Genomic DNA, 14,763 nt, shown 5'->3' on the forward strand with positions numbered 1-14,763 from the left:
TAAAATAAATTTTGAAATAGAGATTATTCCTTCTATTAAACATGAGCTGTTCTTCCGAAATATTATTTTGTAGTGATTTTTAGCGCTTTAGAATTAATATTTTTTTATTGAGATATTTCCTTCTTTCAAACATGAGCTGTTCTTCCGAGTTATATTGCAGCAGATTTTTTGACGCTGCAGTTATTGATGAGATTTTTCATCTTTTAACCCTTGAGTGCGTGAATAATGTTTTTCTACACCGTGTTATTCAAATGGGAGCTGGGTACCCGGGTACCTCGGCACGCACATAACAGTTAAAACTGAGGTGAACAACCGTCTGGTTGAAAGTGGTAGAAATAGATGAATCTTCTATTCTTCCGAAACATATTTTTGCAGTGATTTTTGGCGCTTCGCGAATTAATATTGTTAACAGCGACTTTGCCTTCTTTTAAACATGAGCTGTTCTTCAAAAATACTTTTCTCACTGATTTTTTGCTCTTTAGAATCAATACTTTTAATAGAGATTCCTTCTTTTAAACATGAGCTGTTCTTTCAAATTGTATTATTATCATTAAATAATACGACAGAACTTCATATTGCCTTGAAGGCCATTCGAAAGAAATTATGTAAAATCAAAACAAAAATTTAGGCTTTAAAGGGTTAATAATCTATTGTGCAATTTTAAAAATTAAAGCTGTAGATTTTTTTGTAATTTCATGCAAGTAATCCTTGGAGTCTTGTCCATTCAGCCATTTGTCCTTTCGGCCATTCGTCAGTTCGGCGATTCGTCCTTTTGACCATTCGTCCATTCGTCCATTCGTCCATTCGTCCATTCGTCCATTCGTCCATTCGTCCATTCGTCCATTCGTCCATTCATCCATTCATCCATTCATCCATTCGTCCATTCGTCCATTCGTCCATTCGTCCATTCGTCCATTCGTCCATTCGTCCATTCGTCCATTCGTCCATTCGTCCATTCGTCCATTCGTCCATTCGTCCATTCGTCCATTCGTCCATTCGTCCATTCGTCCATTCGTCCATTCGTCCATTCGTCCATTCGTCCATTCGTCCATTCGTCCATTCGTCCATTCGTCCATTCGTCCATTCGTCCATTCGTCCATTCGTCCATTCATCCATTCGTCCATTCGTCCATTCGTCCATTCGTCCATTCGTCCATTCGTCCATTCGTCCATTCGTCCATTCGTCCATTCGTCCATTCGTCCATTCGTCCATTCGTCCATTCGTCCATTCGTCCATTCGTCCATTCGTCCATTCGTCCATTCGTCCATTCGTCCATTCGTCCATTCGTCCATTCGTCCATTCGTCCATTCGTCCATTCGTCCATTCGTCCATTCGTCCATTCGTCCATTCGTCCATTCGTCCATTCGTCCATTTGTCCATTCGTCCATTCGTCCATTCGTCCATTCGTCCATTCGTCCATTCGTCCATTCGTCCATTCGTCCATTCGTCCATTCGTCCATTCGTCCATTCGTCCATTCGTCCATTCGTCCATTCGTCCATTCGTCCATTCGTCCATTCGTCCATTCGTCCATTCGTCCATTCGTCCATTCGTCCATTCGTCCATTCGTCCATTCGTCCATTCGTCCATTCGTCCATTCGTCCATTCATCCATTCGTCCATTCGTCCATTCGTCCATTCGTCCATTAGTCCATTCGTCCATTCGTCCATTCGTCCATTCGTCCATTCGTCCATTCGTCCATTCGTCCATTCGTCCATTCGTCCATTCGTCCATTTGTCCATTTGTCCATTCGTCCATTCGTCCATTCGTCCATTCGTCCATTCGTCCATTTGTCCATTTGTCCATTCGTCCATTCGTCCATTCGTCCATTCGTCCATTCAGCCATTCGTCCATTCGTCCATTCGTCCATTCGTCCATTTGTCCATTCGTCCATTCGTCCATTCGTCCATTCGTCCATTCGTCCATTCGTCCATTCGTCCATTCGTTCTTTCGGCCATTCGTTCTTTCAGCCATTCGGCCACTCGTCATTCGGTCATTTGCCATAAGATCATTTGAAATATATACTGCGTGACATTTTGGATTGATTCGATTATATTAATAATGTGATTTATCAAGAATGGTTCATGGTGAGAATTTAGCAAAAATTCCTAGTGCTTTTGTCTAAAGTTTTCGAGGTTAAGTGTCTTCTGTGAACATTTTCAGCTTGTAAAACTCCTTCTTTAGACCGGCTTTTTTTTAAATTATAGTGGTTCTTAAATTATTGATAACATTTAAAAAAAATCAGAGTGGATCTTTGTATTTTGTTCATTATCGAAAAATATTAGACCATTTTTTTAATTTTTCCATTATGGTAGGCATTCTATGTAAGGGTGGTTCGATAAATTAGCATTTTCATAATTTGGGACTATTTTGGGACCTATTTTTTTTGGTCAAATGGTTTTGAAAGAATGTTAAATCTTGGTTCAGGAAAAATATGTATATTAAAATTTAAAGGTGGTTTTACATTGAAAAACATTGATAATAATCGATTTTCATTGTCTCGGGGCCAAAGACACTATTGCATGTTTTATTTTTTTCTTGAAAATTCGAACTTTGAAATTTAACTTTTCTACACAACATTTTCAAAATTCAGCGAGGTTTAATTTATGTTTCTGAGAAAATTTTTTTGTAAACCGTGCGTTTTGGTCAGATAGCGTATAAGGCGTCGTTGTGTCAATTTGGTCGTGGCATATTTTGAGTATGAGAGAGTCATTACAGTTTGCTCAAAAGTACCTGAGTAAAATGCAAGTACTTTCGATAATTACCCGTAGTTGTTACAGTGAAGATATACACCCATATTCTCGTTTATGTCAAACACGTGTCTGTCGTGACGTGACGTGACGTGTCTGTCATACAGAAACATTTTTATTTGATTTTGTGTGGTGGATGGGTTTCGGGCGTGGACGGGCAGATGGGTGATTTACGTTAGGATAACTTTGAAAAATTGAGAAATGTATCGCTTCAGTTTGAAAAGCACTTCTCTTCGCAACCGATGAACCATTCTGACGGTTCACATTACCGTGCAGGCGCCGTGTGTTGGCAGGGTCCAATATTGGACAGTTTGACGTTTATAAAGTACCATCAGTTAAAACTGTATTTTGAGCTTTATCTCTATACATTCTTAGGTGTTTCTTAGAAGATTATCATGTTGGTGTACGCTGATTCAAAGAGTAAATGGTATTAACATTGAGCTGTCCATGATTGGGCGTTGTTGAACTTGTGGTACTTGCACAACATTTCATGTGAGTAGCAAAGTAACCATATAATCACAAAATAACTTTTAATGTAGGTTCAGACAATGTCACTGAAATATGGTTAGTTGAATATTCAGACGATTATTACTTTAAAAAACTAACCTTGGTTGTATCTCTTTTTCGTTTGCATGTTACACTGTTTGATATTACTAACCGCACCAAGCCTTCATTCCGGGTGGTGAGCAAAACTGAAGAAGAAGAAGATGACCATGAGCCCCTTCTCGGAACGAGTGTATTGTGATGGACCTGGTCTACGATTCAAGGTTGGATTCTGTGATGATGAGTATCACAAAAAAGGTAAAATAAGTAGCACGATCTTCATCGAAATGTAAGTATTGCAGATTGCATCTGAAACTGGACTGCCCCTAAAATGCAAAAAGTGTGATAAAAGTGCACCTTTGCGTCAAATCGTTTTGGTGTCTTCGGAGCACTTATTGCTTGCATCATAAGAAATGAGTGCACCTAAGACACCAAGACGATTAGACGGAAGCTCGCACCTAAATCACACTTTTTAAAAAGTGAAAACGCGGTTATTAGTCCAGTTTGATGTGAAATGCGCAATATTATTGACAATTATCATATCAATCAACTCGTATATACATTGAAATACATATATAAAAGGAAAGGGACGGTCCAACAGGGCACCCGATTGAAGCGATTTGGACGAGGAGAGTGGGAATGCCAACTCCCTGTTGATAACATTTCGTGGATAAAGGGCGGGTTCTTCTCCCCACTCATTGGGGCATCTTCCTGCTGGAAGGAGATTCTTTATTGCTCCGTAGATGCGTATAGTCGACTTTGCCTATCGATCTACCCAATCCGTTTTGGGCCCTGCATACAGCGACATGTTGAGGATAATTAGAAGTTATTAAGCTTGATCAAGACAAACAGAGAAGAGAGCCCACTGCTATCGGTCTTAGTTTCCGTGGTAAACCACTATCATCATCATCATCTGAGGTAACATTTTTGTAAAATAAGAAGTTTTTATGTTTTTGTCATTAACTACCATGTGCCTATGTTATAGACGACGCTTGCTAGCTTAGTGGTTACCGCTTATCCTTACTGTGCAGAAGGTCGAGAGTTTAATCCCAGGCCCGTCCTTTTCCTCGTTTTTGTTACTATGCCTATTTCTCTATTCCCATTAGATTTAAATAAACAAATCTGCTTTACCTTATCGGTTGCTGAACCACTTACCACAGTGAATCCAGATCAAAAATAACCTGACCCACACTAATACAACATTCTTTTTAATGGCAATCGTATATAGCGACGCAGGAGTAAACACAGTCTCTATAATAACGGTTGTCATACCAATTTTCCTTCCCCTTCCCAAAAGACCGAGCGGACGTGGCCGCAGCAAGTGTTGATCTATAAATAGCTTGAATTAGTGAACTTGCACATGGATAAAACTAGTACTTTTTTCATTTTGGTAGCACTTATTTTGAGCCTATTGAGCATGAGCATGATTGACCGCCCGCGGATGCTACTCTGTTATTGCCAGATCAGCTATAATTACACAGAGAACCAATAGACGATGCTTGGGACTAGCATTCATCCTCAATGTGTAAAATATGGTGATCTCAAACTAGACAACACCAGCGCTGGCCACGCCCGAACGCAGGTCAAGAAAGGACTGGGTAGGAATGTGTTGGCGTAATACCTGCTATGTTGAAAGCCGAAAAATCCTCTGCACTTCCACGAGAAATCACTGGGATGTTGGATAAAAGGGTTGGGTTTGCAGCAGAATTTGTTTTGGTAAACGATAAGCTGAATTGATATCCTAACGATCCTATAACGCGAAGGAGATTGGGATTGAACCCACGATCTTCTGTTCAGTAAGCAAAAACGTTTGGCACTAGGCAAACGAGCTCCTTTTATAACAACACACCAAGATTCTATTTGTTTTTTTTTCTTGATTCGTTTTCCGTCGATACTATTTTCCATGCTGAGCACCAATGCTCCCGGCGCGAGGGAGGTAGCTCTTATACCTGGACTTTACATATCAAGTCAGCAACTCATGAATCGGGGACGAACGGCTTTACTTCCCTTCCGAAGGAAGGCGTGATCAGAGATGTTATGTCTCAGCACATCCCGGCGGCGCCGACTGGGATTGAACCCAGGCCATTTGGGGTGAGAGGTAATCACGTATACTACTACATCACCGGCGCCACTGTGATCGATTTGTTGTTACCCCAATGTATTCACATTAACAAATAAATCGATTAAAGATTCTTGAATGTGGAGGGGCTTGAGATTAAACTCATGATGTTCTACTCAGCAAGCAAAAATTGTCGCTCTAAGGCCACCAAGCCTCTCATATCACATCATATAAGCTACGATCGCGATGTTGTTGCAACCATTTAATACCGGCCCCGACGATGACGTTGATGATGACGTTAAATTTCACAAAACACACGATAATCAAGCGTTGTTACTATAAGTCTCGCTAATATAATAGGACCTGGGATTTATTCAAACTCAAACTCAACGGCAGTACCCTTTACATAAGAATAAGCCTCTACAATCGATGCTCTTTTAAACCTGGAGACAAATAAAGCTACGAAAAAACGCTTATGCCTCCATTAAATTCTACTTTTACGCGACGTTGCGTAAGACCGGAACAAAATCCTTAAAACTTTCACATTTTGGGCTCCCGTGCCCCTTACTTTACAAAGTAAACTAAGACTGACGTAACTACCAGCGTACAAATATTGCACATCTTTTAAGCTATCTCGACCGAACTCTATTGCGTTTTAAAACGACTGTTTTATCTTTCATGTTTCACCGGACCACCCCGATTATACGTCAAACTACCGCATCAAAACCACCAAACCACTCAATCAAACACGACCCGCCGTGACTACCGCCAGTCTTCAACCACGGCCCTCATAATCGTGTTAAGGACACACCTAACAACACATCAAATACTAATCGGTCAAGTGCCAAGCATGCATGATCGATCGCGACATTTATTTACTTAACGAATCATGCTTCAACATGAATAACAATATAATCATAATGCATTATTCGTAGGCACCTAACTGTAAAAACCGAACAACATGCCTCACGCGATCGAGGTCATCCTTCTGACAAATGGGAAACGATGAAAATAAATCTCGATTTCTCAACGGAAGGGACGCATCCGCTCACGCAAACTATGCTTCCGATCACCTATCCCGCGCAACCGGGAGCCCACCCACACATGCCCACACCACCATCAGATAGGAGATTTTTTTCCCTATCTGGTAGCGAGGCCAGCACGCGTGGGCGAGCCACCAGCCACAACAAACCGACCATTAAACGTGCTGCCCACAAAATCAGACACGTCCCCTCGAAGATGCAATCGAGAAATGTATAAGAACAATCTTCAACTGGAACGTACTTACCAAATCATTTTTTTAACAATTCCACCTGCAGCGATTACAACCACACAATAACTAGATATCACTTTATTTTTTAAATCACTCTGTGCACAAAAACAATACACATCACAAAAACCTAACAATAGATCAGTGCGGTCGAGTCACGCCGGCAACAAAGATAAGCGAGAGCACACCAAGCACCTAAGCAACAGGGGGGAAATCATCAGCACAAACCTTTCCAAATCAAATTATTGCGCTCGGGACACAAAACTAATCAAATGAGAGCACCGAAAAACTTCACGTCAGCACAAAGACATCAGACCGTCAAAAAAATAAAAGCCCGCAACGGAGCAAAAACACAACCGTTCTCGAGCGATTCTCAAAGCGATCTCTAACACTTGTTTTGAGCCTATTCTACCTCAAAACTCCATGAATGAACCTAAAACATATGCCTGTTTAATTTTTGATCTCTAAACCATATTAAACAACTTTCTAAATATTTTATACATCATAAACATTGTTTTCAAAATGTAGATAAAAATTCACCTTTGAACATATTTGATACATAAGGCTAAGTTGACCCCATATTCTCCTATACATTTTCCAATAATGTGCTGACGGTTGCTTATTTACTTTTTTTTTAAATATATTTTTTACTTTAGCTCCCTGACTAAATAGATTATTATACAATAAAGTCTGGTCCACTTATAATCCGGACCATAAAACCAGGTTTTTCTCGGAATTGATTTGACGTAAGAAAAATGTAATTTAGTCAAAACGAACATATTTTATAGCACTAACATAAAAGAAAATGCAAAATTACTCCGACGGCCTTCGGATGAACTCGCAGACTATCCTTGGAATTCCCAGCATCATCTGCCGCACACTGGACTGGTCAACCTCAGCGGCCATTTTTTCAACATCGAGCCATCTGTGCAGTGTCCTGAGTCGTCTTTTCAGTTTTCTTTGTCTTCCGCTTGATAATTGCCAAATACTTATCGATTGGGTGGAATTGCTGGGACCTCCCTTAGCTCAGTCGGTAAAGGCGCAGCTACAAAGCAAGACCATGCTGGAGGTGGCTGGGTTCGATTCCCGGTCCGGTCTAGGAATTTTTCGGGTTGGAAAATTTCTCGACTTCCCTGGGCATAGAGATAGAGTATGATTGTACTTGCCACACAATTATACTAATGCAGAAATGGTACAGGCATCGAAAGCTCTCAATTAATAACTGTGGAAGTGCATCTAGAACACTAAGTTGAGAGCACGCAATAAGCTAATATGCGATATGCAATATGCTTGAAATGCGAAGAAGAAGAAGATGGGTGGAATTGCGGGTAGTTGAGTGGAAAAAATCCACCTAATTGTCGAGGTACCGCTCTTGCAGGCTCTTTTTTCTTAAAATCCACACTGTGCGTTGGAATGGTTACTGAGCAGTTTTACGCTAGCTAACGAATCGATTTTATTTTTTTCTCTCTAAATTCAATGAATCTTCTCATAATTGTTCACTAGGAACAATTCACCAAGTCATATAAAATAGGTTCAAACGTTTTATTAAAAGTTTATGTTTAACGATTTTGGTTAATTTTGAAGTGTCGATTGTGTCCATTTTAGAAAAGTAAAACATAAGTTTAAAAATCTTAAAAACATACTGTTGTTATTACTGAATTTGCATTTGTGATTTTTCTCTGTCAGTATTTATTTTTTGAAAAATAAATGCTGTTTCCTAAAACTTTGTTCCAGATAGAATGCCATTTCCGTGCTATGATATATTGGAATATATCAAATACGCCATTTTGAAAAATTAGATCAGAGTCAACATGCACAATGCATGAAGAATTATGTGAAGTTTCATGGAGTTCTGAGATGTAAAATACAGATTTTTTTCGCTTCTGACCTGGAGCTCTTCTAAAGCGAAGAGCGAACAATTCCTTGTAAATCACCCGTTGTACCAGGAACCCTGCTTCTTTCTTTGCATTACCCAAATTATGATCGCATTAAAAATCGTCCCTTTTTGTTTGAAGAACTCGCGGTTGCGGGGTAAACCGTAGGCAGCACATGCCGTCGAGTGGAAACGCACTCTTGCTCGCAAATCCGCGGTTAATCTCACAATTGCATCTTCACAATCACCAACGTCACCAACCAGCAGCGAGCGTCGTGGTAGCTACTGGCCATCACTGGCGTAAAGTTTGCAGTCGCGGGACTCCAAGTGCGGCAGTAAAATTAACCATCCAATTTAAATTAAAACCTAATGAAGATTGATCCCCGGGAAAAAAGAGCTGGAAGAGTGCTGTTTGTCGTCGTCACCCAAAGAGGAAGACGTCCAGAGCGGCACCCTTGAGTGAATGCGATAGCGTGAAGCTGGAGAAAGAAAAGATATAATCACTTAAATAAACGCTCAACTAATCAAATTAAAATTCATTAGCAGGAGCTAGATTAGCGGGAGCTTTACAGGATCACGTGTTCTGGTGTGAGATTTTTTAATATCTTAAAGCAGGTTCAAAAGACTGTGAAATAAATCGAGCACTGTGGTCAGAATTAATTCGCCTGGAATAAAAACTGAATATATTGATGACAAAGTTGGTCCTTCGGAAAGGCTTTTCCTGCAATCCGATGATAGGTAGGTACAAAGCGTTCAATTACTATGCCAACTGGGAGCAGTCACACAGGAACTGAGCTCGAACTAAAAATCACAATGCCAGATGGAAAACCATGCCGGCAGTGACTGCGGATTAAGCAGAATTAAAGTTTCCCTGGTGACGGCGGTGTTTTGTTTTCATTTGTGTGCATCCTCGTTATTCTAGTTTTAGAAGCATCACATCCACACACGATGGCCCTGAGCCGTATAGTTTATTATCCGACGCAACACTGGGACTCGCAGCGGTAACTAGGTCCGCCTCCATCCATACCTTTGGAGCTCAGTCAAGCGCATGGCGAACGTCAGCACCAGAACCACGACGACGACGACGACGACGACTCGCGCTACCACGTGATGAGGCAGAAAGTTGTTGGCACAATAATTTTTCATTCCCAAACTGGAATAAATACCTACTGTTTCCTCTGTTCACTGTTTGGATGGTTGCTGTTGTTTCTGTTGCATCATCAACAGTATGCTAGAGAGCGGAATTTGTATCAAGGCGAGGTGGTAGGTATATTATTTATTAGGCCGTTTTGGAGCACTTTGTGTTGACATAAATTTTGGTTGAATATTTTTATTCCTCACAAGGCTGTTGGCCTGTAGTGTTCTACTTGCAGTTCTTAGTTAAGAAGTTGATCGGTATTTGCCCAGACAGATTATAACTGAAAAGATAAAGAAGCACCATTTAGTAAAGAATGTTTTCCACAATTATGTGTACGAGGCCTGCTAACGTGTTTTCTAGCGGGATAAAATTAATAACTCTGAAACGAAGCATTCCCGTGAGTTGCCGGACTTCAGTGAAGTACAGTTCCTTGCCGTTTTTGGCAACACACAACTTATTATTTTTTTTTGCTATTTTGAGCATTTATCGAATGCTCTACTCCATTTATGAAATACTAGATCGTTGTTTATGGATAAGAGATTATCAGTTTTTTAACGAAAAGTTGTTGAAATCAGTAACATCAGCAAAGTAAAGTAACAACCTCATATCATCTAGATGACAAGTCTAAATATTATTTGCATGGTAATAACAATTTTGCTAGGCATCGCTAATCATATTTCAGTTAGCAGCAAAAGGCTTTAATATCAAATCGATAACATAATTTCAAATTCACTGAGAAAATTTGCATAGATCACAGAATTTGTTAACAAAATTAGATATTTTTGTGGTATCCATCATGTATTTTCTTACATAATTTTAAATTGTTATCAATTTGGTATAAAACTTTACTCGGGTACGCTATGAGGCTCCATAAAACAGGAAGGCTCTGTATCTAATTTTAATAAGGACTACCAATTGACTTTTCCATTCTTTAACGTCGCAATCTACACGGCGAATGAGAACGACCCAAATTTGAGTTTAGTTCACTCATAATCGCCAAAAGTTCAGGAACTCAGTGATGAGTAAATTTGTCTCAAATAAAAAATCTGCCGGAACATGAGGAAATTGACGAAAATTTTATTCAGTCTCGGAGTAGTACCAATAGACTGAGTGAATCCAATCGTTACTTTTCTCAAATTAGGGAATTTTTCCCTGGAAAATCCTGGAAAAACCTGGGAAAACATGAGACAAATTTTACTCATCGCTGAGTTCCTGCTTTTTTGGCTTTTATGAGTGAACAAAGCTCAAATTTCGGTCGTTCTCATTCGCCGTGTAGTGCCAATCACCGACGGACATCGATTGCCATCCATTGACGGCAATCGAATGTGCAGGAAGGCAGCTTCCAAACCTGTGTAGGATATCGCACCCATTCAACACACATGGGCCGGGACCAACCTTCCGAAGGAAGACATGATCAGAGATTTTTATGCCTCAGAAAAATTCCACCGACCTCGGCTGGGATTGAACCCAGGCTCATCGTGGTGAGAAAGCAGTCACGCTTACCACTACACCACCGGTGCCGACACTACCAATTGATATAAACAGATAGTTCAAAGCTCATCCGCATAGATAGTGTCAGTAAAGTATAATTATCATGTATTGATATAACGTAATGTACCAGAACCTGGACGGACACGAGCCTACCCAGGGGAGTACCCGGATACGACCACGCATGTGTTTCTAGAGTATCGCACGAGCTGACCATTGCAACGGGTAGGGTGTGTAGTAGACTGCCAATGAATGTATGGGAAAAATTTGACCATCAAATTTCGCTAACAAACCATATACAAAATGTTTATGCCTCGAAAAATGACCCTATGCAATATTTGAGCTCAATCGGACATGATTTAGGGGTGAGGGGGAACGCGTCAAAGTTTGACTTTTTTCACTCTAAAAAATCTCCCCAGGGGGGGGGAGGTACATGAAATTTCGGAAATCAAAAAATGTTTTGACGTAGAACTACGTCTTTGTTAACTATACTGGGGTGCAAATCAAAAAATATGTGTGGTGAAAGAGTGTTAGGTTTAGAACGCTTGTAACTTTGTCATTTAGAGATGAAATTTAAATCCAAATACGCCAATCGATAGGATATTACATTACAAACCTGCTGAAAAAAATATTTTTCCAATTTTCTGTTATTAAACTTGTGAAAATGTACAAATGATAATTTTATCACTGTTTTCATGAAATAAGCCTTTTTTCCCAAACCCAGTCATCATAAACGAATACCACTTGATTGCACATCATTCTGCTTGAACCTGAAAAGTTATAAATCAGCACTGCTCTCCTGTCTCTGCTTTTTTTTTTTTTTTAACTCTTTATTTGTTCCAAATTTAAAATAAATTACATTTCATTTTAACCTAGGTGCTCCAGTTACTGCAGTAACGTACCAGCCTTAATTGTTATGATATATATCTAAGTGTTTTTACATTGTTCATGTCTTGGCAATTCAGTATTTTAAACAGGTTTTTTAACCTGCTTGTCAGTATAACAATTGATATCTTAAAACTAAAAACTAAAACTAAATCTTATCTAAGTATAAAGGGAATTAATCGTTGCAATTGAGGATTGCAACGATTTTTGCCTGAAATTATTAATTATTTTGTTGGACATTTGTGCTAAAGTCTCAACATTCGAAATTCTATGTACTTCAGTAGTACTGTACAAGGGAGGCAACTTCAAAATCATTTTCAGAACTTTGTTCTGAATCCTTTGAAGTGCTTTTTTCCTGGTAGTGCAGCAACTAGACCAAATTGGCACAGCGTAAAGCATGGCCGGTCTAAAAACTTGTTTAAATATTAGAAGTTTATTCGTCAGGCAAAGTTTGGATTTCCTGTTTATAAGAGGATACAAACATTTTATATATTTGTTACATTTGACTTGAATGCCCTCAATGTGATCTTTAAAAGCTAATTTTTGGTCAAGTATTAATCCAAGATATTTCACTTGGTTTGACCAGGAAATTGGAACTCCGTTCATAGTGACTATGTGACTACTACTAGGTTTCAAAAACGAAGCTCTAGGCTTATGTGGAAATATTATAAGTTGAGTTTTGGAAGCGTTGGGAGAAATCTTCCATTTTTGTAAATAAGAAGAGAAAATATCTAAACTTTTCTGAAGTCTGCTGCAAATAACACGAAGACTTCTTCCTTTAGCGGAAATGCCTGTGTCATCAGCGAACAAAGATTTGTGGCAACCCTGAGGCAAATCAGGGAGGTCCGAAGTGAAAATGTTATACAATATAGGCCCAAGAATGCTACCCTGAGGAACTCCTGCCCTAACAGGTAGTCGATTAGATTTGGAATTTTGATAATTTACTTGAAGAGTTCTGTCAGTTAAATAATTTTGAACTAATTTCATAATATAAAGTGGAAAATTAAACTTTTTCAATTTAGCAATCAAACCTTCATGCCAAACACTGTCGAATGCTTTTTCTATGTCTAGAAGAGCAACTCCAGTTGAGTGGCCTTCAGATTTGTTTGAACGAATTAAATTGGTAACTCTTAAGAGTTGATGAGTAGTTGAATGCCCATGGCGAAATCCAAACTGCTCATCTGCAAAAATTGAGTTCGTATTGATGTGAAGCATCATTCTATTCAAAATTATCTTTTCAAAAAGTTTACTTATTGACGAAAGCAAACTTATTGGACGGTAGCTAGAAGCTTCAGCTGGATTTTTATCCGGCTTCAAAATTGGAACAACTTTTGCATTTTTCCATTTATCAGGAAAGTATGCCAAATGGAAACATCTGTTAAATAATTTTACCAAGAAAGACAAGGTACTCTCTGGGAGTTTTTTGATGAGGATATAGAAAATTCCATCATCACCTGGAGCTTTCATATTTTGAAAATTTTTAGTTATAGACCTTACTTCGTCCAAATCAGTCCCCCAGGAATCATCAAAAATATTTTCCCGAGAGAAAATATTCAGAAAATCCAGAGCAACCTGATTCTCAATAGGACTAGTAAGACCCAAACTGAAATTGTGGGAACTCTCGAATTGCTTAGCAAGTTTCTGAGCTTTTTCCAAATTTGTGATCAAAATTTTACCACCTTCTTTAAGCGCTGGAATAGGCTTATGAGGTTTTTTCAAAATTTTTGTGAGTTTCCAAAAGGGTTTGGAACTCGGGTCTAATTTAGAAATATTCAGAGTTGGTTGGAAATGCTAACATGAAGCTTTAGTGTGATGATTTATTAGCTAGAGAATGATCTTTAGAAGAATGTAGGTGGATAGTTCCGTTAGAGTACGGCAGTATGAAAATTGAATAGAAGTTGAAAATGAGCGAAGGGCCATTAAAGCGACAGTTTTCAAGATGACGCACATTTTTGCCTAGCCCGTACGATGTACGCGGGGACTTGAAGTATGTCTCCAAGTCCACAGGCAAAAATGTGCGTCCCTCTTGTTGCTCATAAACTGACTGCGGCTGTGGAATAGTTCTAGCGACGTTTTCATCACTACCTAAAGCCCCACGTCGCGAGAGCATTTCCAGTCGATGGTGTGTTATAATGCAGTTCTTCTTTACCCAACTATTGTGTAGCTCCTCTCGTCATGACCAACGTGATCATCTCAGAGAGAAAGCAGTAGGGTGGTTGTTGCGTGCTGTACCATCATCAGCATTGTTGACGGCTACTCCCGCCTTGAGTTGTTACATTCAAAGTGTTTTTTATGTTACTTCATACGCGAAGTTAACGATTTTCAGAGTTGGTTGGAAATGCTAACATGAAGCTTTAGTGTGATGATTTATTAGCTAGAGAATGATCTTTAGAAGAATGTAGGTGGATAGTTCCGTTAGAGTACGGCAGTATGAAAATTGAATAGAAGTTGAAAATGAGCGAAGGGCCATTAAAGCGACAGTTTTCAAGATGACGCACATTTTTGCCTAGCCCGTACGATGTACGCGGGGACTTGAAGTATGTCTCCAAGTCCACAGGCAAAAATGTGCGTCCCTCTTGTTGCTCATAAACTGACTGCGGCTGTGCCGTACTCTAACGGAACTATCCACCTACATTCTTCTAAAGATCATTCTCTAGCTAATAAATCATCACACTAAAGCTTCATGTTAGCATTTCCAACCAACTCTGAAAATCGTTAACTTCGCGTATGAAGTAACATAAAAAACACTTTGAATGTTA

The 14,763-nt window shown here is 39.4% G+C and overlaps 1 protein-coding gene across 1 annotated transcript; it reads right to left on the bottom strand.

Annotated features, from left to right (window-relative positions):
* Nucleotides 1–852: 852 nt before the first annotated feature.
* On the bottom strand, nt 853–1,788 carry LOC135714662 (S-antigen protein-like). Its single transcript, XM_065238043.1, has one exon. The coding sequence runs from the start codon at nt 1,786–1,788 to the stop codon at nt 853–855; it is 936 nt and encodes a 311-aa protein (XP_065094115.1).
* Nucleotides 1,789–14,763: the final 12,975 nt, after the last annotated feature.

The sequence above is a fragment of the Ochlerotatus camptorhynchus genome, unplaced genomic scaffold (assembly GCF_037179485.1).
Source record: "Ochlerotatus camptorhynchus isolate MF236.1 unplaced genomic scaffold, CSIRO-AGI_Acam_v1.1 ptg000689l, whole genome shotgun sequence".
Taxonomy (NCBI): domain Eukaryota; kingdom Metazoa; phylum Arthropoda; class Insecta; order Diptera; family Culicidae; genus Ochlerotatus; species Ochlerotatus camptorhynchus.

Excerpts from the sequence above, each read along its gene's own strand:
- LOC135714662 (XM_065238043.1), bottom strand. The coding sequence starts at position 1,788 with ATGGACGAATGGACGAATGGACGAATGGACGAATGGACGAATGGACAA.